At 40.6% G+C, this 27423-nt stretch overlaps 1 protein-coding gene across 3 annotated transcripts in view; it reads right to left on the reverse strand.

The window, feature by feature from the left end:
* Window positions 1-27423, reverse strand: part of ITPR2 (inositol 1,4,5-trisphosphate receptor type 2) — a 258336-nt gene that overhangs the window by 205061 nt on the left and 25852 nt on the right. For all 3 annotated transcript variants that reach the window (XM_071733154.1, XM_071733153.1, XM_071733155.1), the window contains exons 2-8: window positions 19005-19075; window positions 10332-10447; window positions 9094-9180; window positions 8246-8404; window positions 1904-2002; window positions 1283-1366; window positions 54-200 (exon numbers count right to left, since the gene is read on the reverse strand). In XM_071733154.1, the coding sequence (XP_071589255.1) occupies window positions 54-200; window positions 1283-1366; window positions 1904-2002; window positions 8246-8404; window positions 9094-9180; window positions 10332-10447; window positions 19005-19075 (763 nt within the window). The remainder of the gene's footprint in view (window positions 1-53; window positions 201-1282; window positions 1367-1903; window positions 2003-8245; window positions 8405-9093; window positions 9181-10331; window positions 10448-19004; window positions 19076-27423) is intronic.

Raw genomic sequence — 27423 nt, forward strand, 5'->3', positions numbered from 1 at the left:
ACTGCACCCTGGCCTTCAGATCCTAAAACATTTATAAAAAGAAAAAAAAATACCTCTATTTCCCACAGTGCTTTAGAACTGGTTGCAGAAGTGGCTGACTGACGTAATGTAGTACGAAGAAAAATATGTTGTTTCTTCTCATATTCGTCACAGGTGAGAAACTTCTCTTGCTCTGCATGAAACAGCCTAACAACATCTCCCTACAGTAATATGAAAAAGAAGCACCATTAAGTGGTATGCAAAGCCACTGGATTCATCATCTGCATCTGTGCTTCAGATGTGGTATCACCACCAACATGAAAAAAACATTTATCAGCTTCCTATTGCTGGAACAGGTACCAAGAGCAAAGCCTACAATCTCAGCACTGAGGCTGGAAATCAGATGCAGTCATTTCATCCTGCAGGAGACCCATGCACTTCTGGGAAAACAGAACTTGTTTCAGAACGTGGCAGTGAAGAGCGGGCAAACATAAACCTTAAAGGAGACTTCTCATTCTAGCTAACTACTAAATGCATTTTTTATTTCTCTTAGTATTTAGGAAAAGTGAACGCATTTTTCTCGTATCATATTATCTCATCTCTTCTACTCTGCAACCAAAACCAATGCTCCCTCTCTACTTCTTTTGCTGACACAATTTTTGCTTCCTTCTGCCTCTCCCCGGAGCTTGAAACACTATACCCAAGTGGGTCTACACAGATATACAATTTTCCCTTTCAAATTCTTCTTCAAAGACAAGTGGTACCTTCATAACTACTGAACAATAGCCAGTTGATAATGAATTATTAATGTACAAGTGAGGAAAATGAAGTTTATTGCTTTGAAATGAAAACATAAAAGATCTCAGGGAGTAACCTGGAAGCATGAAGCTGTGCAGTCCCTCAGCATTTAAAGATACCCTGTCTTACTACAGCTATTGTCTTCTTTCACGCCTCACTCTTTTTATAAGCTTGTTATACTTGCTTTTAGCATCTTGCCATAAACTGAAGTGTTACAGCTGTTTTGTAAAGAGTCCTCATTATTTTGGGCTTGAACTTGAACTTTTCTCTGGATCCTCAGTTGTTTCTGGGAGGGGAAAGGGGCTGGGAGCCAGCACAATCCAGACAATTTCACTTAGTAAGGCAATAATAGAAAGGAAAATATTCTGAATGTGAAATAACAGTAGTGAGGGATCCTCAACAGCTCCACAAAGTCCTCGTTTCTTTTTTTATACACCATATATTTCTATACTGAAATATCCATGATGTTTCAGAGCCAAAAAACAGTTTAAAATATCATACTTACACCTTTCAGTACATCATCTCGATAACTACTGAATTTCATGAACAAAGTTATTTTCCAGCTTGTGTTACAGTTGACAGCATTTACCTTTGGGGGAAAAAACCAAACAAACAAACAAGCAAACAAAAAAACTCAAAAACAACATACCACCATAATTATAGTCTTAAGGCATGTTCTTTTTTTTTTTGTTTTTTTTTTTTGAGACATTCTACTCTTCAAAAAGACCACACTAGACCTAGGGTGGCAGGGGACATGGATTAGGTACAAATTTCCTAAGTTAGTACAGTCCCTAAGATGGTCCTGAACATCTCATCTCAAGTTTTAATAATAATGCTGCTGGTTCTGGAGAAGATGCAGGGGGCAAAATGCTACTCACTCTCTTGACAGCTGCCAAAGACAACCTGAACAGCTGATGGAAGATTCTTACATCAGTGAGAGCTTCAGATGCTAAAGCAAACCACATGACATTTTCAGTGCCAGGCAGAACATTGGTTTTTTGAGGCCAAGCTGTAACTAATCCTTAATACTGGCATCCAGCCCATGGTGGGTTCTGGTCACCAGTAAAGGACAATGTATAACACATCTCAGATAACCAGTTACCAGTCTTCCCTCCACTGAACTTACCTCTTTGCAGCCAGGGTTATCTAGAAGCTCAATGTTGCTGGCATGTAAAGGCTGCCCTGCATTGACTGGCATGAGAACAACTTTATCTCCCACAACAACCTGGAAGTCAGGAATAAAAGGTGATTTAGACATATATAATTATCCAATAAAATGAAGTAATGTCACTTTTTTAGAAAACTACTCAAATACATGCTCTAGGAATGGTGCTCAGTGAATTTATTTCCAAAAAATTCACACACCAGTTCTGTTTGCCCATGCCTCTGCAATTGTTTGGGTTCAAGATTTCACACTAATGAACACTTGCATTCTTAATAAGCCATAAGCATGTCTATCAGTTCAGCAGAAACCTGAGATCATAAAATAGATACAAGCCTACGAATTCCAAGAGCAGTTCAGTTTATCTCAAAGTTACATTAACTATTCTTTTCCCATATATACTTGCCAGCCAAAAGGCAGAGAAAGCTTAGAAAATAATCTGTAGTCAGATAGCAAGACTCTTTTCCCTCCTTTGCTGTCAGCCAAATTTTTCCCATCTATATGTTTTCATTTCACAAAAGCCTTGAAAATTTGCCTGTGACAAGAATTTGTTATCCCAGTGACCTTCCAAACCTGTGGACCATCCTCTGGCAAACGTCAAGCCAGGCTCGGGAGTTCTGTCATTGAGACTGTATGAATGCAATCTAGAAAGGAATATAAATCACTGGAAATTCAGAGAGAGGCAAACACAATCCATCCTCTCTCCTGTTTCTCCCTAAACAGTGTCTGGAGTTCAGCACAGGCACCAGGTACTTCAACTGAGAGACCATCTCTCTACAAGAGGAATTCCTAGCTGACTCCCTGCAAGTAAATTCCAATGCCCTTGCAATTCTTCACCTATACACAGAGGAAAAACAGTATGTGAGAAAGACTTTGACTTAAGAAGTGCCTGAGACACACCTATTCAGTTCATATGTGAGTGGGGTGGGGGGAAATAAATAATAAGAGGGAATAGACTGGTCGGAACTGGGTCCCAATTTGTTTATGTTGTTCACAGCAGTTTTAAGCACACGCACACAAAGACAAGTGGCTACATGTGAATTTTGCTGTATAAAATGCTCTGCAAGCCATGCTTTCTTTTGAAACACAAACACAAATGCTTTCTGCACTGATCAGCACATTTCATGTGAAAATCAGAGCCCATTTCAGTCTGGTGTAACTTCAGTGCAGGTGAATTTGTCTCTCTTACTGCAGAGGTGAAAAAAGTTGACTGTTCCAACACAACTAAAATAAATCATAGCAAAAGATAGTGTCATCATGCTCAGACTACAGGTGGAAATCCTGTTTTATCCAAGTAATGATCACTAACAGTTCACTAATGGAACTAAAATAATGGCAAGATACCCATAAGACACATTATGCAATACATTCCTGCATGCCATGCTTCACACAGACATTACTTACAGCCCATTTTAAGAAGTTATGACCAGACAATTCATTAATGAAAAACCATCAGGCTTGTGTCCTGCAAAGTGGAATTACGACTTCAAAATTATTGCAAGTACACCAGGAGTATAATAACTTAATTAGTTAGATAGAACATCACTGAACATCTTATTTAACAAGAAAGATATTAAAAAAAAAAAAAAAAAAAAAAGAGGATAAAGTTATCTTTGAATGCTGTGACTACCACAGAAGTAAGCAGAGGAAAGGAGACATTTGGTGTCTTGAAGGAGACACGTGTGCTGCAGGCACACATCCGAGCAAGAATTGTTATGTGGGGTCATGGTTTCTGTCTTAGTCTCCTAATGTGCTCCAAGACTACATCAGTAACCTGCCCTCAATTCTGGCCAGCTCTCATAGCTGCCACAAAAGCAACAAGATACCCTATGTTGTCTTCCTTTCTTCTTTTCCTCCTTGCTTCAAACCTCCATGGTTGGAAATGAAATGACAGAGGCAATTTCATAGTGCTTGTTTCCTACATACCCTCCACCACTGAAGCAGAAGACAAAAGCAAAATGATGAGGGAATCCTGTTCTCACATACAGGGCTTGCCTTGGACAAGCTGCAAGTCTGCTCCTTTCGGTTCCTCTCATCCCTTACAAAGTTGATTTTTGGCTCCAAATAATGCCCCAGAATGCCCAAAACACTGGAGGCAGAGCACTCACATGCTCACATACCCATATTTCTACCTGTAGAATTGTACTACAGGTACAATTGAGATTATAGCAGGCAGAGCGATGTACTCCCAAGATTTTTCTCAGCAAAATCAAACTTTGATGCCAGCTCTTTCTTCTCTTCCTTAGCTATCCTTGAGCACAGCCTGTGACAAAACACTGTAGATAAGTGGTGGGTAATAGTTTGGCATGTCTCTGGGATTTCTTCCCTAGAAACAGACATGAATTCTTTGAAGTCACAACAGATACACAGCTTCTGTGTAGTTAATTCATGATTCCTTTGACAAAACTATCACCCATTCTGGCCTAGGTAAGAAACTTCCAGAGAACAATTAAATTCATAATGAAATCAGTGAGAATTCAGCTTCTGAATTCAAGATAAACCTACCAGGTCCTTCAGTCTTGGATGCAGTGGAGTCCTCACCACACAAGGTAATTTCTAAATTTTTGCAGCCCTACTTGCCTCATGTCATGGTGGAAAGGATACATTGAGAGTGCACAGAGCCACAGAAAAAGCTGACTGCATTCTGTCTTCTGCTGAGGGAGCAGAGCTGGGATCCCTCACAGCAATTCTGTCATCCATATGAACTCAGAAAGCCCACCTGACTGCTACCTCTGCACCACAATCAAGAAGTAGGAGTAAAGGTGTAGTATATCACAAAGAGTAGCAGCTGCAAAATGTTGTATTAGCCCTGAAGATGCAGTGGCAGTGGTTTCAGTTTGGACTGACTATCCAAGTAGGTCACTGGGCACACCAAAGGCTCTGCTACTCCATCTCCATTGCTTTTATGTTATAACCACACCTGCCAGTGGCACTGCTGACTCACTTCAAAGATCAGAAGGATTAACTGAACTTTCCCACAGATGAATGGGCATTCCCCAGGCCTAAGACCACCTCCCTTGGCACGCTGCAAGACCAAGCTTACAAACCACTAAAATGGCAGAAAACTGAAAATGCAATTCATATAGAGCTAATCCTGTTATCAAAGCACATTTTGCTGTTTAGTCAAATTGGAACCAGCTTTAGCCTTTATCAGTCACAGCTTTCATTGAAGGAGAGCTGATATATCCTTAATAATAATATATATTATTAGTTATGCCAATTACTGTAAATTTTCAGCCTTATTTTTTCATGACTTTCATTGACTTGCATATCTAATCAGTTCTAATCAAGCTAAGCCACTCCATTCAGGAAAGTAATTTTTAGAATATATCGCAAGGCTAAACATCTGCTAAAAAAGACTTATCAGAAAAGTCACACACTTTATACCCTACACCACAACTTCCTCCAGACTAAACTATCTTTATCTCTTTTAGGATAAAAGACATAATAGGATCTACCTTGCGTGAGTTACCTGACACAATAGCAGTCATCCAAGGAGTAATTCAATACCCACTTCTACTATTCTAAAGACTTTCTAAAATGTATATTTTAGGGAATTTCCCTGTTGCAGCACAAAACCTAAAAATAAATTAAAAAGCAAACCCAAAGTTTCCAAATGTAATAAAGGCCTGATACACCAAGTTAAACCCATGCGCTGGGACATACCAAGAAAAGTCCTTTAAAAGCTGACTAAACTACTGAGTGAGTAAAGTGGCCTCAGCTGATGTGGTATTAGGTGCTTTGCAGATGAGTCCCCAAGAAACTAGTTTTTAATGGGCACATGTCTGGGAATAACTGAAAGGGGAGGAATGAGTACAAGGCTAGAGCCTCTCTATGTGAGAGGCAAATTAAATATTTCTCCTATTGCTTGCTATTCCTGTCCCCCTTGTAAGAGCTGCCTAGTTTGTGTAACTGTTGAAGCAGTGGAAATATGCTATAGCAGTTATGAGAAAGCTACCAAAGGACTAATGGTACTGGATGTTTTAAAAGAAAATTATCAGATCTGTTTTGGCCTGGTAGAAAGGAGGAAAAACTTGGGTCCTGAGATTTCCCTCTGTAAGCTATAATGGCAAGCTCTGAAATGCTACACCTGGTGACAGAAAATGAGCAGCAGGCAGGATTCAAAGGAGGTCACTAAATTAGGAGCAAACCTGACAGTTTACCATACAGCCCTTGTAGCTCAGAGCCTTTAAAATACAGCTGAATTCTTTCAGCTTCTGAAAGGTCTGTGGAGCAGGATGTTACAGCAATCACTGCAATGATGTGCAAACTTTTCAGACCACCAAAACTGCTTCCAAACTCTTGTGTGCCCACAGCACTGTAAAACTGAATCAAAAACAGTATTGTATTGAGGATGACTTATTAAGCTTAAGATCAGTTCACTGCTCATGGCTGTAAGGTCTCACAATGGCTTTACAGATCACAGCTTAGGAACCTCAGGTCCTCAGTCTGAAGAGATGACATGCACTGATTTCCCAGGCATGAGAAATTAAGAAGATGTTGAATTTATGTTATTCTAAAAAATTAAGCCAAAATATTTAAGCCACAAGTTGTCTTTTTTTATTTCCAAAGAGGGAAAGGAATACCAGGTTCATGTTTGATCCACAATACTCCTTGTCCTCAGCTGAAAAGCCATGCAGAGGTGCCCCAAAGGGCTATTCATGTTTGCTGCTTTTCTCTGCAACAGGCTAGAGGAAAAGGGGAACTTTTCACATACCCTTTTGGCCACTACATGGAGCAGAGAAAGACTACGACTTCAGGGACTTCTGACCAGGATCTGGGAATACAGTCCTGCCCCTCCCCACAACGGGTTGCCAAAAGGAGCTGGAAGCAACCACACTCATCCTGGATAGCATCCCAAGAGCTGGGTAACCACAAAGTTAATGAGATAAGGTACACAAAAGAACAGGCATTCCTGTCTGCAGTCCTGAGAGAGCTCTTTCATCAATTATTTTACCAGGGCATGGTGGCCAAACATTCCCAGCCAGGTCTACAATGTAAAACCACACAAGTTCATCATGTGCCCTTCCCAAAGGCAAATCTGAATTTTCCACAGCAGCCATTTATCGAAACCACAGTCAACTGAATGAAGAACTGAGTTTTGACTTCATGGTGTAACTTGGACATGCAGCAAGCAGCTCTCCTGTGTATTCTTTCTCTTCCAATATGCAAGACTCATATTGAAACCCCTTATTGACAGGAAGCTGAACATGAGCCAGCAGTGTGCCCAGGTAGCCAAGAAGGCCAATGGCATCTTGGCCTGTATCAGGAACAACGTGGCCAGCAGGTCTAAGGAAGTGATGCTGCCCCTGTACTCAGCACTGGTGAGGCCACACCTTGAGTACTGTGTCCAGTTCTGGGCCCCTCAGTTTAGGAAGGATATCGAGGTCCTGGAGCAGGTCCAAAGGAGGGCAACTAGGCTGGTGAAGGGACTCGAGCACAGATCCTATGAGGAGAGGCTGAGGGAGCTGGGGCTGTTCAGCCTGGAGAAGAGGAGGCTCAGAGGAGACCTCATCACACTCTACAACTCCCTGAAAGGAGGTTGGAGCCAGGGGGGGGTTGGTCTCTTTTCCCAGGCAACTCTCAGCAAGACAAGAGGGCACGGTCTCAAGTTGTGCCAGGGGAGGTTTAGGTTGGACATTAGAAAGAATTTCTTTACTGAGAGGGTGATCAGACATTGGAATGGGCTGCCCTGTGAAGTGGTGGATTCTCATCCCTGGAGATATTTAAAAAGAGACTGGATGTGGCACTCAGTGCCATGGTCTGGTAACTGCAGCGGTAGTGGAGCAAGGGTTGGACTTGATGATCTCTGAGGTCCCTTCCAACCCAGCCAATTCTATGATTCTATGATTCTACCCAGAAAAGACCTACCAGACTATCCAACCCAATTCCAATCACAATGCTATTGTCATGCTGAGGAAGATACAAATTCAAAGAAAGATGATGCATTTCCTAGAGACACTGAAAGAATGTCTTGAAAAAAATGTTGCCCAGAATATTTAAAAAAAAAAAATTCCCTTGTGTAAACTATGACATTTTGTCAGCTTTGCAAAACTGCACACAGCTTGAGGACCTAGCAAAGATGCCCAAACACAGGTCAGCAGAGGCTCAGATGAACACGGCAACATTTCAGATTCCAAACCATATAATTTGGTAACACGTCCTAGTTAATCATAAAAGCTGATAGTCCCAAGCATTGTTTAAAATTTTTCTGAACTTAATCCACTATGATTTATGCCAGTAGGAAAGAAATCGCGTGTCTTCTGGAAACCTTCTGCCTCTTACATATTCAGTACTTCCACTTACATTGTCACCTTCACTCCTCAGTTTCCAGAATGGTTGGATATAAAACCAGGATCCCTCGTTCCCTGCAGCATCCAGAGACACCCGCATAGCATTCTTCTCTAGGAGAGCTGGCAATCTCTTGTTGACTGTGAGGTACTTGTTACTTTTTATGTGCAGTAGCTGTGAACAAATCACAATTTAAAAAAATTAGTACAGCTACTGCTTCTTCTCCCTTCAGTCAAAAGTGGAGGCGCAAATTTCCACACTGTAGTGATTTTTCATTACATACATAATGACAGAAGAAAACCAGAAGAAAGTTATCAAATTATACTGCAGCTTAGGAAAACAGATGCTATATCTCAGATTGAGAGAAATGTACCAGCAATCACTTCTACAGTATATACTATACATGCAGGGCAAGAGTCCATTAATAATGCTACCTTCAGGAATTTCATCTGTTACAGGAATGTTGTACTGTACTTAAGAGCATAACTCCTGTCTCATTTATATGTCATGAAGTACAAATTACTTCAGTGATTTAAAAGGAGCTGCACAACACCTCTATAATATGATTTTGAAATAAATCTTGAAAGCAAGAGACACATATTTACACTCAGATTCTAAACCGCAGCAGCAAAAATTACACATAAAATTTATATTATGACATATTATTTAAACATGAGTATGCAGCACTTCTGGTAGGCTTTAAAACAGACAGAAAACCACAATATTGTAAACTTCACCAAGTTCTATTTACCCGACCCTTGACAATCCAGATTAAGGTGGTTAGTTTCATTTTCACTGTAACCTTGAAATGAAACATCTGTTTCTAGCTCTGAGAGAAGGCAGACAGATTTCAAGAGGTTTACCTGTATGACGTTGCTGTATTTTACAATTTCTCCCAACAGCTTTCTGTTCTCACTTTCGTTCTGCTTTTGTTCCAGTTCTGATGCGTGCTGCAAGAGAATTATTATTTCTTTAAAGTCAATCAGTACTGGCATTCAGCTACTGTAACAGAGAGTGTAACAAGGAAGTGGTATTATGTTTAAAATGCTTCCTCCAACCTGTAAGCATTACTGCGCTGAAAATATTAATACCTGAATCCTGTTGCAGCATAATCACCTAGACTCTGTGTAATTATTCTGGATTGTTTTTATTGTCCAGAATAGAAACTTAGTCAAAATTTATGGATCACACCTGAGATGCATACTATTTTAAAACTTTCTGAGCACAGAAAGTAATTGCAGGTGATTCATTTCATCCTGAAAGAGGAAAAAGAAGGCTCTATGATTAGCTCCTCCCTGTCACCATTCCTTTTACTTGTGGGCTTTTTAAATGTATACAAATACACTAACTTTATATGTAACAAAAATAGCAGGTCAGACATTGCAAAATCAAGGCTACGCACAATAGCCTGGATCAAACACAGTTGCAGTGCAAACTCAGCTCCTAGCTCTAAATTTCAGCTCCTAGCTCTGACCACACACCATGTGCCTTCCTTGCTGTTTTTAACTGGAAGCACTGGCAGCCTCTCCAACTCACAGGGAACTATCAACCAGGTTTGCCCTTGTGTTCCCTTCATCTTATGCATCCAACTGCAACATCAGGCCAGCTCGTTTTCAGAGAGAGAGTTGTTCCATCCACACTGTATTTGATATAAAATAGAATCTGCCCAATGGTTCAGAGAAGAATCACCTGCAAAGGCAACTGCAGTTCTGAGGGACTGCCAGACTAAAGCATCAAAAACATCTTTTCGTCCACCCCTCTGCCTAACCCCTGGGAAGGACTTCTAAAATAATAGCATGATTTAAAGCAGGGCCCACTCCAAATTTTTACAACTTCATTTTCACTTTATAGAAGTTCTAAAAGCAGCTTTTTGCTTACAGCAAAGGCACAACCCCCAGCCCTAAGTAAGATTAAAATCAGGGCAGGGCCAATAAATGCCAGTCAAGAGGCAGGAGAGCTAAGGAGAATATAAAATTGCTATGATGGCATAATAATACCCATCACAGTGGTTCCCAAGGCACTTGTTATTATTCTTTCTCATTCTATTGTAATTCTACAGGCTGCAGATTGAGATAAGATTACAAACACAGATGTCTCTTACTTGAAGTTTCTTCAGCAGTGCTGCTTCTGTATGGTTTCCTTGTTTGGCTTGCTTGGCTTTCCAGTACTGCTTCTGGGCTGAATATCGGTTCATAGGACACACCTTGAAAAGGCAGTCTGTGGCAAATTGAAAGAAAAACTCATAAGTAATGTTGAAAGAAACTTCCTTCGTTTGTAAGTCTGTTTTGATTGGTTTTCTTTTTCCAGAGGTGCCTAGAAACCAGTGTTTAAACATAGTCACCAAACAGCTTGATGGCAGTGATACCATAAACAAGGACGGCAGAACATCTGAGTTGAACCCAAAGCCTTCAGTGCCCCAGATGTGCCTCCTCTGTGCATCAACTGGCAAGAGGAAGGAACAGGGAATTATTAATGAGCAATCAGATTTTTGCTGTGAGACCAGTAATACAGGATTGCATGTGTATTTTAGTGTGAAGTTCTCCTCCAACAAGGGTTGAAATTTAGAGAGGTCAAAGGGAGGTCTGCACCATACTATTAGTTCTCTATATTTAACTGCCACAGGTGGCCAAGCACTCTCTGAGGACTAATTCACTCCCAGAGGAGAAAAAGCTCTGCAGAATTTCCTCCCTGTTCCATGTCAGTGGCTCAGGAAGGTAGAGATGGGAGGGCAGCAACTATTCCTACCTGACTCCCACTATTCCTACTTGACTCCCAGTCACCCAAACATGGCACAAGCGAGAGCCAGGTAATAGCAGCAATGTATCCTACTTAGAAGAGGTTTTGCCCCAGGGATGGATCAAGAAAAAAGGTCATCTTCTGATCCCTTGCAAGCACACCTTGCAGGTGTTTGCACATCCCAGTTTGGCCAGAATCAGCAATGTCACTGGTCATCAGACAACTTTCTGCAATGGCACTGGAAAGCCACATTGCACGAAGTACGGCACAGACAGTACTCAAAAAAAAAAAAAAAAAAAAAAAAAAAAAAAATCAAAAACAAAACAACACAGCAAAGAAAGAAAAAGAGAACAAACAATTTAGTTCCATGCAAGCAACCTGAAGTGCTTATTTACCACCATACTCAACACAGTTAATGGTATATGCATCACACAGAGTAATCTGAAAACTGTCCTCTCTACCTTCAGCTCTCCTGTTGCCTTCTCCAAAGAGAGTCCCTTTCCAACAGCCCTGCATAGTCACCCTCATCTCTGTTATCAAAGGTGCTGCCATATAAAATAGCAACCACAATCTCAACACTAAGTACACATTCCAGTTATACGCTGCATCAATGTGTAGATGACCCTGCTGAACTTACCAACTTTGCATGTCATTTCTAAACACAGTGTAATCTCATCATTCACCCATTACTGCCACAAAAACATCACCAAGGAAAGCTATAAGGAACGATCCAGAAGTCATGCTCTGGATTTTTAACCACTGAGTCAGGTCAGCAGCAGATAGTTTCTATTTTAGAGTGCTTTCCTACTCACTATCAAATTCCCAGAGCAAGTTTACTATCTGCAGGTACTAACTAACTAGGACTTGTTCCATCTCTCCAATCTACAGCGGCACATTTGGGAAGTCCTTTCTATCATACACGTGATGAGAAAAGTTTCCTACCTGCTCCACCCTTTTGAGTGAAAATTAAAGTGTGAAACTCCCAGCCTCTCAGTAGAAGATGCTAGATACCAAAGCAGGTCCTATTCTCATTTTCAACGCAGTCAATCCAGTGGAATTACTCTTTCACACAGGAAGAGGAGAGGATTTAGCTCCTCTGAGAATATCCTCCATATATCCTCCAACATACCCATCTCTTTGCAGTCTGTGAGGAGCTACTGAAGCCATGGTACAGCAGGAACACCTCTTAGCACAACAGGAGAGGGAAGGGAAATTTAGTGTGATGACTGGCCTTGCCTTTCCTAAGTCAAAATGAACTCTCATCACTTAAAACAGGTAGCACTCAACTACAATCAGGCCCAGCTAAGCACAGCTATCTGATAGCAGTGATACCAAAATCACTAAAGATCATGCCACACATTCTTCCCAGCACCTGAGCCCCCAGAGCTACCTCTCTGTAACACTGCTGGCCCTCAAGCCATGAGCTAAGCTGCAATTCTTTCAGTTCTGCAAATACACCACTTGGCCTCTCATGTATTGTCCACCATTACACCAAGCTTTCCCTTGCATTGCTTCTTCCCTTCAAGGCAATTAATTTTCCTCTACTATCCACAGCTGCAAAGTTTGTTCACACAAGAACATTATCCATGAATGAACCTTCCTTGGCACTGACCCAAAGTCCTCACTGATTTGCTCCCTAATTGTTCCTAGGAAAAAGGGTCACAAACCTTTATCAAAGCAACCCAGCCACCTTGCAAAGGTGTTTACTTTCATTTCAAAGGGGAACATTTACAATGAGAACTTTATCATACAACCTGGAGTATGTAACTCCCAGGTAACTTTTACAATACCCTGGACACAAGAAGTGTGTGTGTGGGGGGGGGGGGTGAAAAGAAACCACACCACAATTACAAAACACTGTTAAATCATACTGCATGTTGTACAAGATTTTACTGTGAGTATCAGGATTTCAGCTCACAAGACAAGAAGTCTGCTATTATTTTTTATAACAACCTATAATTAACATGCCTTCTCAGAAGGCTTCATGAAACACTTATGTCTCTGAAGTAACAATACCTTCTTTTTATAGGACCAGTCTTAATTTCTCAGTTACTCCCCACACATCCTGCTACTTGCGTAAACACACCACTTCCCATCCTCACGCACTCTCAAAGCCCAGTGCTACCACACTGCAGAAAAATGCAAGATGTACACAGATGTGCAGCCACCACTGTGTGGGTCTGGCTCCCAAAGGCAGGTGACTTTTTCCTTATGACAGTTCTCAAAGAAAAGGAAACATAGAGCAGGCACCTGATAACCCCAGCCACAACACAGCCCCATCTGAAGCCAATTTGTGTCCAGTCTGGGCCCCTCAGTTTAGGAAGGAGATTGAGGTCCTGGAACAGGTCCAAAGGAGGGCAACTAGGCTGGTGAAGGGACTCCAGCACAGATCCCATGAGGAGAGGCTGAGGGAGCTGGGGCTGTTCAGCCTGGAGAAGAGGAGGCTCAGAGGAGACCTCATCACTCTCTACAACTCCCTGAAAGGAGGGTGTAGCCAGGGGGGGTTGGTCTCTTTTCCCAGGCAACTCTCAGCAAGACAAGAGGGCACGGTCTCAAGTTGTGCCGGGGGAGGTTTAGGTTGGACATTAGAAAGCATTTCTTTACCAAGAGGGTGATCAAGCATTGGAATGGGCTGCCCAGGGAAGTGGTGGATTCTCCATCCCTGGAGATATTTAAAAAGAGACTGGATGTGGCACTCAGTGCCATGGTCTGGTAACTGCAGCGGTAGTGGATCAAGGGTTGGACTTGATGATCTCTGAGCTCCCTTCCAACCCAGCCAATTCTATGATTCTATGATTCAATGCTGCACAACACAGCTCTCCTGATTTCCAGTCTATTGCTTTAGAAGTTAACTACTGAAGACTTTTTTAAAAGCAGTTTTATCTCAACTGTATTTTCCTCCCTTTTTAGACTAAAAAAAAAAACCCACATTCTTTTTTTCCACACAAGCTTTGCCCTATTTTTTTTTAAGGTACATTAAAAACATCTAATCTCATTATTTTTTCTGGGTTTTGTTCTGGCTATTACTACTTTTAATAGGATACGATACAAATTCCACCTTTGTGTTCCTTAAAATCAGGAGTGGAAAAAAAACAGTGCCTGCCCTAGAAATGATACAGTTTAAATAAACAGAAACTGAGGCATAAGATTATAAAGCAACTTTCCAGCACACACAGTAGATCAAAAGCTCAGCCCTCCTGGAGGTCAGTCTAGGAACCCACTCATGAGAAACTGTCTCCTCTAACTTCTCCAGACATTCTCAGATGGTCCTAGTTCCTAACTCATTACTTTATAGAGTTTTACATAAATGCTTCTCTTCCTGAGGACACTAATTAAGTAGGGACTATCAAAGGTAAACAAATAGGTTTAAAGTAAATAGCTTAAAAGGTATCACCCAGTTTCTCTTACTAAACTTTGATGCATTCAACTTCTGCAGCTTCATCAGTTCTTATACCCACAAAATCTTCCAGGCAAAATTTCAGTTACTTGTACACAAAGTGAAGATGAAGAAAATAAGATATATTGCCTGCACACATTTTTAAAAAAGAATAAATAATAACTTCCAGTTTTCTTTACAAAATGAAGGGGGAAAGGAAGATGTCCCTGGTCACACTCCAGACATAACCTCCTACACTATATATTGGCTTATTAGAAAGTAAGAAAAAATGACAAATTATCAGTGAGAGCACACACATCAATTACTTACAGGGAAAGAATATATATATATATTTATTAATTAAAACAACCAAAAGATGGAAAGCAGCAACTCCCAGAGGGCAGGAGATGATCCTGATGTCTACCTGAGCCTGTGAATGTGAACAAGATACCAGTCTTCAAAAGGCAATAGTGGGTGGCAGAACCAAACACAGCACATCCTCTGTGTAAAGAACAACTACCCTCAGGAAATCTAAAAAGTAAGATAATTCATACTATGCCTCTGACATTTCTGCTTATATTGAATGAAGATGGCTTAGAACATGAATCAGATGCTTTCTCTCCCTGCACTCTTTTACTTTTTTGTTGCTGTTGTTAGAAACTCAACTCCTGTCCATCGTGGAAGATTACTGTGATTTGCAAAACTAGAGAAATTATCAGGTGGCTTTACTTAAACAGCCTGATAAATGGGTAAGGGGAAGTCATAGCACAAATCTGCACAAATCTGTGAATTTTGAAAAAAATACAGCAAGGTAAAAAGAGAGCTCAATGAAAACAGAAAGGGAGGAATGTGAGTGAAGGAGCAAGGAGTGAGGCACTGAAGAGCTGTAAGGAGGGCAACAGAAAAAGCAATCAGGAGTCTGAGAAGAAAATGAAAACAATTAGGGAACTGAGAGAAACAAGAAGAAAACATAAAGACAAATCAAAATGATGTAGCAGAAGGCAAGTAAAAGGGAAAATGGCTGACAGCCGAGAGAAGGGGAGGAGGAGGAAAGGAGAGAACACAGAAACACAGAGGAATGTAGCTGAGGGGAGACAAGAAAAAAGAACATCAGAAAAAGCTCAGAGCAGATTCAAAAAAGAGAAAAAAGCAAGAGGAGCATATCTAGAAAATCAAACATCACTTTAATTGTAGATGCCTCAAGAAAAAGGGATATAAAATGTAGGAAAGTTTAAATCAGTTTAAGAACTTAATTAATTTTGTATTTAAAATAGAAGAGAGACTGGTGCTCCTTTTTCAGAGTTGCTAAATTTGACCAACAACCAGGTCTTATTTGTGCTGTTTTCCACCTTGGAAGCTGAAAGTGTTTCCCACCACAGATAACAGCATCAAGCTGGAGTGTGTTTAAGGTCACAGTCTAAGGAACCTTGCTGTTCCTTTGCTCATCATACGACTTTTCTTTGGAGGCTCAAGACTTCTGGCACATACTGTTCTTCCTCATCTCTGTGAACCTGGCCCTGCAGCAGGGTAAGCATTTCCATCACAACACTAAGTGTTTTAGCTCTCACCAGCTTCAGTTCATTAGGACAAAAAGCACCTGGCTTGATAAACCCCCTAAATTCAACTGCAAAACAGTAAAAGCTTGCTTTTTTTTTTTTTTTTTTTTTTTTTTTTTCCAGCAGACTTCAGGAAACACATGCGGGACCAAAGTCTGCCCTCCTTTGCATTAATGCAAATCTGAATATGCACACTGATGAGCACAGAACTACTCCAGGTTTCCCCTTCAATCACACTGGAAGAAATTTGGCCCACAGCTTCTTCCTATGGACACAAAATTACAAGCAACCACAGGTTTCCTTAGCTTAGTAAAACTCCATTTTGTAAGATGTTCTGAACCAACTAGAATAGCTACCACCCACACATACAAAAAAAGAAAGTAAACACATAACAAAAACGAAACTGCTATTTTGAGACATCTCTTTACTTAGGCTTTCAAGTTCAGGCCAATAGCTCAGTACCTAAATTTGACCTCTGAGTGAATTCTGTAGGAGGGTTACAAAGAATCAGAAAACTGATCCTTCCCGCACCCCTTTTTTTTTTTCCTGTTGGGGTAAGAGTTGATAAAACATAACCAAAAAAGAGCAAGCATGGGCCTCTGATATTAATTTTCAGAGCCAGACCTTGAAATCTAAACATCTGGTTAGGGACATGCCTTTCTCATATTTGACTCTTAGGTCATGCTCTAACCTCAAATCAATGCCAGTTCAGCTATCAGTGATAAAAACTGTAAACCATACAGACAGCTGTTTCTATTACTAAAGAGGCCCTACTTTTCCTGCTGCTAGATGCTATTTTTAGTTGCTTATGTCTAATCATTCAGGTAATCAATCGTGCTTAAGTTGTCTTTTTATGACAAGAAGCTACTTAAGACATTTTTGTTTATTTTACTAACTTTCATAATTTGATTGAATGCTACTTCCCAGAAGATTCTTGGGAGAGAAAATATGTTTTCTGATAATGTCTCTTTGCTGCAGGAACAACATCTAACAACTCTTGTCTTGGTGCTCTTAAGCAGAGCTAATAAATTTAACAATACATGGCAGAGATGTGCTTTTGATTGCTCTCTTTGATACAGACACCTCCACGATGAGAGGCACTAAATCCAAATGAGACCAGAGGTTTCTGCTGTGTCCTCAGCAAACCCCCTGCTACTCCCACACTTAGAACTTGACTTTTAAGATAAAGGAGTAAATAACCAAAATTATGGCTTTATCTTTGCTGCAGCCATTCTCTTTACTACCACTGTGTGTGTACCTGAAGCAGCATGAAAATGCTGCTAGATACTAGATGGGGACTCTAACAATATAGCCATGATGTTATAGCGTGGTGGGCTGCACCAATTCAGGTGACAAAACTCACTTTTTTTCACTAATTTATCTTCTCCTACAGTTGTTGCAGTTAATCCAAATTTGCATGCAATCACAATGCTAGCAAGAGCCAAGCAAAACACTTGTCAGTCACTTGAGTCAGACATGGGTGCACCAGAGAGATATAAGGAGTGACAGAAAGGGAGGACATTGGATCCATAGAAAGCTGAGGCAGCTGTGAGAAGGAGGAAAGTAGCCTGTAACCAGAAAAAGAGAGGAGGGGAGCCCCCAGGAATGGAGGATTTGCGTTAGGGGAAAGGAAAGTTTAGATGCTGTGGAGAAGAGGGAGCCGGGGCAATTAGAGACAAAGATGTGTTCTGCAAGCAACAGACAGAGGTTGCAATAGGGCACAGTGCCAAAACTGTCTACAACTAATAGAAAACATTCCCCTGCAGAAGCTGAGATGTAACTCAGGAGTATAGTCCTGAGTATAGTCCTGTGAGTATTTCTCCATCAGCAAACAGCTGTATTTCATCTTTGTGTCTCATCCCCTTCTGCTATCCCAGGTACTACTGCCACCACTGACGGCACACCATTAGCACTGAAAGTCCTGTAACCTTGTGCCCTGGATCAGAATGCCCAGACTTTCTTGATGCCATTGAAATAATTTAAATTTTTATTTATTTATTAAAAAAAAACAAAAAAAACCCAAAAAAAACCCAAAACCTCAGAACACTACCAACTTTTCCCTTCATTGCCTTTTCAGGTTAGGAAAGAACATCACAGAACTGTGACAAAAGAACTCTAAAGAAGTTACAAAATCAAGCCCTCAAACATTAGATAATGAAAAAATTAAGGCTGCTTTTTAACCCCTGTTCAGGCCCTTGACTGTAAGCATCTGGATGCATTCTGCAATTATACTGTCATATACAAAATAATAAGTTTAAGAATGGCAGTGCAACCCCTTAAGATAGATAAAGCAGCCACAAAATGCATTTTTCCCTTGCTCTAAATCAGTTAAACCGTAACTCTCCTTATCTTACAACAGGTATGAATCTCAGCCCAGTTAAACCAGAAGTCTGGATCAGGCTAGTAAGGTTCTATTTTAGCATGTCTAGGGCCACTGGCTTAAATCAAGTACAGACAAGACTGAGAGGTTTTATTTCCCTCCCTGCATATAAACACACAGAACCTTTGATACAAGAGTATTTTTTTACTGTTCAAGAAGTAGGAGCTGCATGTTATTAGTACGTTGTTTTTTTCCAATAAGCAAAACAGTAGAAATAGCCAAATCTACAAGGTCATGTCTAAGAAAATTGAGAAAAATCAAACATGGCTTTAATCAAAAGCAAAACAAAAAACTGACAAAATATGTGGGGGTAGTCCTTAAAATGTTATCTTATCTTTTTAAAAAAAATAAACAAACCAGCAGCTCAAGTAGTTTTGAATCTCATGAGCTTGTTTCCCTTTCACAGTAAGAGCAGGGCTGGAGCAAGGAGGTGGTCACACAGCAAAAGGGTCAGCTTTCAATGTACAGAATAGAGCAACCAACTCTCTTAGTCTATAAGAAAATGAGTCCCCTTCCCCATGTTTTTCCACCTACTCATTATGATTTTGCTGATTTGGTATTTAGTTCTCAAAATCTGTCACGTTCCAGTTTGAAACCTCAGCAATGTGTTCACCAACCATAATGACATCTGGGATATTACATATCTGGTGAAGCAAAGCGCCCAAGGAACATGCATCGAATATGTCATTTAAAACAAACAAAAAAAAATTATCCCCAGTGACTGACCTCTGAACTTCTTTGGAGGATTAGCAAGGTCACCTGCCTCTGGCTGAACCACACACCGGTCATCCACTAACCTAGAAAAACAAAAGTTATTACACTTACTAAAACATGTGTTTGACATCACCAAGCATAAATGCAGAGACATACCTGCCACACCACAGATATAGAAGCTTACACATTTCTCCAATTTAATTTAAAAAATACCTTAGAAACTCTATTATCCAGTTACTAAGCATAACTATGAAAATTCTACATTTTCTTTCAAGACAGATTTCTTCCATTGCACTAAATTGTGTCTGTGTTTCAGATCCCACTTCATTTAAATCTGATTAATGTCCCTTTTGTTACACTACGTACACTGATGGTACACGTAAAATTCTTGGTTTCTTTTGTTAAAGCCCACTAACCCTGAACCAGAAACAGTTTGTTTTTCTGCAGCAGGCAGATTTTCACAGCCATTACGTTAGGGCATAGTCCAGAATTCATCAAAATCAACAGAGACACTCTGAGCCACTTAAATGAGCCCTGGAAAAAGACCTCAAAGAAAAATGTCGTGAAGGTACACTTTTATCTGATAGGAGAAAGGGCATTTAGAGCACTGCAGGTTAGGCTGGCCCTACACTTGCAAAGTGGTCCTGTGCTTACAGATTCCTGCATCCCCACTGAGGACTTCTAAAGTCAGTAAGCAGCCTCCACATGGGTACAGGACTAATGTGATCTGCTTATGAGCAGGGCATGCAAGTGGGGTTCTCCAGTAACTTGCTGTTTCATAACACCATTTTATCTAGAATTTTAATCTGAAAGCAAATAAAGCACCTTAAGAGTTTAATCTTTATATGTTCTGCTATTCTTCTTCATTTCCAATCTTTTTCCTGAGGAGGCATGTGGAACTAAGATTCAGCTCCAATCAAAACTCACAGGAGCACATTTTCCTTTGCTAAAATGAATAAGCATTTATTTAAAACAAAGCAGAAAGTCTAAACAGCAAATCAAATCTGTCTCACCATATTTTAGAAACTAAATAAACAAGAAAAGTAAAAAATAAAAATTGTTAATTTTATCACAGAATTTCCTAAACATGAATTCAGCTTCCCTTCAGGAAGAATCCTGTAAATAATCTGTCCGTTTCAAACTATTATTTAGGAAAATCATGTTTAAGGACTTAATACACTGCCATTTCACAACAATATCAGTGACATTTTCTGTGGGAAATTGCCAGAAAAAGCACAATTTGGGCTCAGCCATATTACACAGTAGATGCGTTCATTTTTCACTCAAGCTGGTGAAGGCTTCGCCTCTATCCATGAACACAGCAAGACCAATCCCCCAGCATGGAATTTCCCCCCATGGATTTTCTACCTCTAGCAAGCCAGCTGCTGACAAGCTGCCCCCTGTGGCTGTGCCTCCCAGAAGCAAAAAGACAACAAAGAATTTTGGAAGTCAGCAGCTCAGATCTCATAACATACTTGGACACAAATGTGAGGTGTCAGTGAGGAAGGAGAAGAGAAGTAACAGTTCCAGGATCAGGCAGGGGACCTCCCATGGCCTTCTGGAACTGTGTTTTTCTCTGTCTAAGTGTCAGACCAGGCTTCAGAAGAACAAAGTGTGGTTTAGAAAGCATGACCCAGGAGTAGTCAGGTCTGCAAGATGCCCTCTATGATCTAATGGACCAAAGCTTTCTATAAACAGCACCTAAAATCTCAAATCACAGAAGAAACAGGGCTGTAAGGGGCTGCCTTAACAGCAGCTTCATCAAAGGATTTTAAGACCAAGAAGTAGTCCCCTCTCAAAGACTTTGTAAATGAACCTGTAAGGTTTGACACTTAAGCACAGTCAAGGATGGAGGACAATACATTCAATCCTGAATGTAATTCATAAGGAACATCTTGTGCACCTCGGTGACAATTTTTGCACCTTCGTAACAATTAGAACTGGGGATGAAATGCAAAACTTTTATCATGGCACCACATCACCCTAACAAATGCCATATAGAAAGCAAGGTGCTGAAAAGAACAAGCAAGATCTTACACTCTCTGAGCCAGTTAGCTGCAGTGCTCAAATACATCGGACTTCCAAGACTCAGAAAATAGATATTAATCAACTACTATCAACCACTTTCATTTAAGCACTCTCTGAAGATGCAAAAATGAGGACCATATATGAGTTGTGCAGTCATTAGGAACCAAAGGTATCAGACAAGACAAAGGAGAAAGGAACTGATGCTACTCCCATCCTGTAGACATGAAATGACAGCACGGCAAGATTAAATGACATGTGGCAGGACAGCAGCATTGCAGAGCAGGGACACCATCTCCTGAGCCCTTGCTCAGTGCCTCAGCTTCTAACACCTTTGTTTCTTACAAAGTCTCTCACAACACAGGACAAAATTCTGAATCAAGTATATATGTTGTGTCTATATAGTGGTCTTCCAACAATTCAGTCCCCAAGATGACATCCTGGATTCCAGCAGTATGTCCTTCAGAGAGTTCAGTAGCCACGTGTTAACTCAGGAGGTGCTTGTCGAGGCACCTTAGTGAGAGGCAAGTAGCAAACTGCACACAATGCAAGATTTCAGCCTGTTCTGTACACTGGACCAGAAGCAGCTCTTCAAACACAGACCTCTTCCTTTAGGACACAATTCAGAACAATCAAATCCCACTTTTAATACCGAGCCAAAAGGCAGCAGTTGGCTTGTTGCTGAAGCCTGCCAGGTGGCTGCGTTAAACAACAAGTAATTCATGACCTTTGTAACCTGCAAACAATCCAGTTGAGATGTGTGAAACGAAACAACAGTCGTGGCTACAAAAGGTCCTGGGAACCCGCAGCTTCTGTCAGAGCACACCACAGCACCGCATGTTTTAAGATCACTCACTTGCCAGTTTGCATGGGAGGTCAAAGTGCACCAGACAAGACTTTTCTGATAAAGACAGAATTTACTATATTATACCATCAAATTTGTTAGCTATTTATATACTGATATAAATTGTTATGCCAGCATTCAAGCCACTGTATCATCAAGTCTTATGAGGAGCTGCTGAGAGAACCAGGGTTGTTTAGTTCAGAGAAAAGGAGGCTGAGAGGAAACCTTACCACTCCCTAGGACTACCTGAAAGGAGGCTGTAGTGAGGTGGGGGTTGGTCTCTTCTCCCAAGTAACAAGCATCATAACAAGAGGAAATGGCCTCAAGTTGTGTCAGGGGAAGTTTACTTTTGATAGTGGGAAAAATTTCTTCACTGAAAGGGTTGTCAGGCACTGGAACAGGCTGCCCAGGGAAGGGGCTGAGTCACCATCCCTGGGGTATTTAAAAGACGTGCAGATATGGTACCCAGGGATATGGTTCAGTGGTGGACCTGGCAGTACTGGGTTAACAGCTGGACTTGATGTTCTTGGACTTGATGTTGATTCTACTATCAAAGAAGCTTTGGCAAACTTTAAAGGGCTTAATTCTTCAGCTGGACTACAGACAAAACTGCTCTGTCCCCTCTGCTGTTATTCAGTACCTGGCAGATACAACATGACAGCATTTCACTTTTTTACATGTTGGCAGCACATAAAGGAGTTTCGTGGACATGTATGGTGTGCAAGTTCTTTCCTTAACACAATTAATGCCTGGTTGATGCACAGTGCCTCCAAGTAATTGTTGCACTGCTGCAGTGATGAAGTGGTACAGTACTTCACCGGTGCCTTTGATACATCATCAGAAAAGTCCAAGTAATAATTATGGCCCTGGACTTTACGCAGACTTCTTTGTATTCAGTAATTGCAGAATTAGGGCCCGAAACCAACAACATTCATGGGATTGCTTATCTTAGAGCCCCAGTCATTCTCCCACTGAAACCAGTGAAAGTTTTTCCACTCACTGCAGGGGAAGTAAGAGCAGTTTCTGGCTGTACTGCCACATGCAACCAACCTCACAGACTTGCAGATATTAGAGGCACTAAGACCTCACACTACAGAGTACAAAGCCGCATTAAGCAATAATGGAAACTATCTAAAGCAATGCCTACAAGTTCAGGTGTGCTTCTCAGCAGAGGCAGGGGAAAAAAGTAAAAGCAGCTTTCAACTCTATCATTAACCAGGATAGTGCACCATAACACATGAAGGGGTCAGACCACAAACCTGTATAGAGTCTTAAACCTATCTTCCTCTCCCTTGATTCTCCTCCAACACTTTGTGGGGGTAAATCTGTCCTTTCTCACCATACACAAAGCCAAACATGGATAAGGATTCAACTTCGTAAAATCTTGCAGCAACAAGTCCCATATGTAAGGGTGGCACCTGTGTAAATGTATTTACAAGCAGTTTCAAAAGAGGGCCTCTCATGTTTGGTTTGCCAGCAACAAAAGTATCAGAACAACTTTTCCCAGTATTATTAATCATTTGTATTTAGAACTTGCCCAGTATAAACAACTTCAAACTTCCCATATGCTTCCCATATCACTCCCCTCCCTGGGCACTAGGAAGAAGCAAGGAGACAATCATTGGAGTAATTCCCACTAAATCTTTCTCCCCAGTAGAGCAGCAGCTTTTAAAGGGACTTTCACTGAAAGAAAAAAATGGATGAGTGTGTGAAGAACCAGTGAAGAGGCACTGTACTTCTGGGGAAACAGGAGGAAGGGAAACTGATGGGAAGAACAGGACTAAGTAGTAGCAGAGTAACTGATAAGGCAGGTATGTTGGCAGAAGAGATTAATGGTACCTTGATTTACAGGTATGAATCATATATGCTGAATGAGTGAGTACAAGCTCCTCTGATTTCCTAACACAGGCTAAAGTTAAATACACCAAAGGTTTCTAGGAACTTGCATACATAGCACAAAGGTCAAGGAACAGCTGCAGAGCAATAATCCTAGAAAAACTGTTCACAGTGATGAGTTATTAAAATTTAGTACTGATATACTGCATTCTGGAAGAACAACCAACATAAGACGAGAAATGGAATGATGGTGGATTACATTAATTTTACGGTTCTTTCCTAAAACAAGATGTTTCTTAGATTGTCCAAGAAAGCAGACACATAATATTCATTTATCCTAACTTTTTGCATCTAATTTTAAAAACTACCATACTTTTGTCTCTTCTTCCCAACAGGATTCCACTTTTCATATCAAATACCATTAAACAAAAAAATACCTAAACAAATGCACAAGCATAGACTCCTTCATACATGCTAAGTGCACATCTAAGTGTATGTGTGTGTGACTTGTTAAAAAAATACAGGACACAGCTGCTGATGTCCAACTACTATAGCACATGGGGATGAGCAGAACTCAGCTCTGTACTCTGTACACTATGTATGTAGGGCACTTTTACTTCTCAGAAAGCTGAATAAAGTAAGCTTGAGGCAATGTCTTCAATCTAAGACACTCAGTTCCTCAGCTTTCACTCTCTTAATGGTATCACCATTTCACATGCTCAGAAAAGCCTGACAGCAGCAGGAGGAGATGGAAATGTTGGTAACAGACATGAGCAAGAGGAGATGGACATTTAAAATGCCACTGAAGCCAGGCAGTATCTCTGTTCAATGTAAGTACACAAATCATGCTAAAGCTGCATCCCAAAGACACATCAAGACCTCAAGACCCCCTTGAGAACAAAGGACCAGCCCTCAAAGCTTCCCTTCCTTTGCTCTTCAGACATCCCTTCTCATACACAACCTCCTTATCAAAAACACTCCTCCAGAGCACTTTCTACCCAACACACTTTTTCCCTTCCTAATTGCAGCTTTCACCTACAAAGCCTCTCCCACACTTTCACACATCCCAGCACACAGTAACCACTTGAGAAGAGAGGTGGTAGTCATATTACTAAGGAGCCAACCAATAATGAACAATAGGTTGTTAAAATTTTACTGCCCTGGAAATTAAGCATCAAATACCTAAATGCCAAAACAATCAGGTCCACCCAGTTCTTCTCCATGTCCACCCACTTTTCATTTCATTTAGTCTCTTATCAGGCATCTAGGTCAGCCCACTTCTTGCTTGCTTCAAGCAGTCTCCTGCCAAAAATCTAGTCATCATACCTCACCCTTCCCAAAATGTGAGTTCATAATCTTTTTCAACTACCAGTCCTGATTCAAACAATTTACAGCTCTATTTTTTAGCTCCATTGTATGGAAGTTGTTCTTTTACATGTCTCCCTCCTTTCCAAAGCCAAAATTTTACATCTGTGATCTTTCAAGGTCTCTTACCTTAACCTCAGCTTGCACAGAAAATAAAAAGGATCTTCCCTGCCCTTGCAGCATGGCTATTAATAGGGCTCTGAACCACTTAGGAAGATTCCATGTTAAAAAATCCTTTTGATAGATGGGAGGATCACAGTATGAAATATTTAAACAAGAACTGCACTACATGCCAATGAGGTGCAGCAGCACGGAGGCAGACTAGAAAATCTGACTGCTGCCTGTCTCAAACTTCAGATTTATCTTTCCATTTCTGAGCAAATTTTAATTTCTACAAACACAAAACTCAATACAGTTGAAAGAAACTAATAAATTAATTTCTCTCCTCTCGGAAAATAAACTACTAACAAAAATATTTCAGACTTTTCAAAGTGTCTCAGGCAGCAGGCAAATTTCTCGGTAAACCATCCTCAGTGTAAAACAATAATGTGGGTGCATTTTATCTCAGCTACACAAATCAAGAACACCCATGCTGAAAAATACTTGTACAGCTCACTTTGCATCATATTATCACATGTTAAGGAGACAGAAGGACAGAAAGCAAGATACCAAGCACATTTGAGGAAACTAAACACCACCATGCAAGTGGGCAGCTCAATATTTGCATTAACAGTTGCAGTAATAATCAGTTTTCTTCCTTATCTGATACTTCAGATATTCTTGCAACTGTACCTGCAGGCTTGCATGTCAGAGGGGAAAAAACAAAACAAAACATTAGTTTGCCTGTTGAATTAGGTACTCCAGCTATAAATCCTGCAAGTCCTTTTGTTATTCTTTTGTATTGCATTATATCCAGCTGGGCTTTTAGCTTGTAAAAGCTTTGGAAACATGTTAAAGTATAATTTCTTTATATATTTTATAGTTACACTTATTGCTCAAATTGAAACAAATTTTTAGAATAGAGTAAAAATAAATTATTATAATGGAATGAAGTGTTACTTGGAGAGTACAATGGAAGAAAACACAGTTCTTAGATTTTACTCTTGATCCTTGGCCAGTATAATACATAGGTCATTACTGACAAGGAAAATGGTACTGAACTTAATTCTCACCTAGTTTTTGCCAAGTCAATAAACACTTGCACAATATTTAAAGATCTTCACATCAGCACAATGTACTTTAAGTCACTGTTCAGTGATGCCAAGCATACCTATTTTCTGTTGTCAAAAGGGGACTTGGGAACTGGCAATGGGAGGAGGTGTGCCAGCCCACCCCACCCAGCTCACTCCCCAGTCACACAAAGTCCTGCAACACTTTTCCAAAATGCCAGTGCTCTGCTCTCAGGCATGTTTTGGCTTCAGTCTGTCTTAGTAGCTTTGAAAAACAAATTACGTTCCCATAAAATCAAGGAAACGTCTGATTTATTCCTTTTTATTAGTTTTTTTTAAAAATATGAATACTAAAACTCTATCATACAAGGGTGTTGTAATCACCTAAATATCACCTAAAGGCATTCAATAGAAGAAAACACAGGAAAACACACTCTTTTGGATGAAATTTGTATTGAGACATTCTTTTAAAGAAAAGAAATGGAAAGGATTAAATTAGTATTAGGAAAGCTTTCTGAAAGCAGCAGTGGTTTGCAGAACCATAGAGCCACTAATAATATGCATCACCTGGAAGAACAGACAATTTTTCCATTACCAACATTTTTTTTTTTTTAGTAAAATCTGGGCTTTCTTTGAATTTACTGGCAATTTCTACCGATGTCTCTGAGTCCAAGATTTCACACCAATAACCCTGCCTTCCCACAAGAGTATTGGAGGGGGTGAAGTGCTATGAACAACCCCAACTCTCTAATCCTTTCTCCACTGGAGAGATTCTCCAGCCCTCTGATCTTCATGGCCCTCCTCTGGACTCACTCCAACAGGTCCATGTTCTTCCTGTGTTGGGGGCTTCAGAACTGGGCACAATATGGCAAGGGGGGGGAATATTGTAGGAGAAAAGATTAAGAGACAAGCACTTCCAGAGGGGAAGAGCAACCTACTCTAGGGAAGATGTGAAACACAAGAGGATGAAGCATCCTCTGAACACAGCCTTCCTCTCTCCTTGGTCTACTTGCTACTTGCATAACTTTGAGATGACCATACCTTGGAAGAAGATGCTAAGTGAGACCCCCAACCATCTCAAGACAAGGGTTCTGCAAGGCTTTTCTCCTAGTTCAATCTGAACATCTGGTGATTTTTCTTGTGTCTAGCTGAAACCCAGAGGAGAAACCCAGGTGGACCTGGCTGAGATATT

Source organism: Heliangelus exortis, chromosome 1, assembly GCF_036169615.1.
Source record: "Heliangelus exortis chromosome 1, bHelExo1.hap1, whole genome shotgun sequence".
Classification (NCBI taxonomy): domain Eukaryota; kingdom Metazoa; phylum Chordata; class Aves; order Apodiformes; family Trochilidae; genus Heliangelus; species Heliangelus exortis.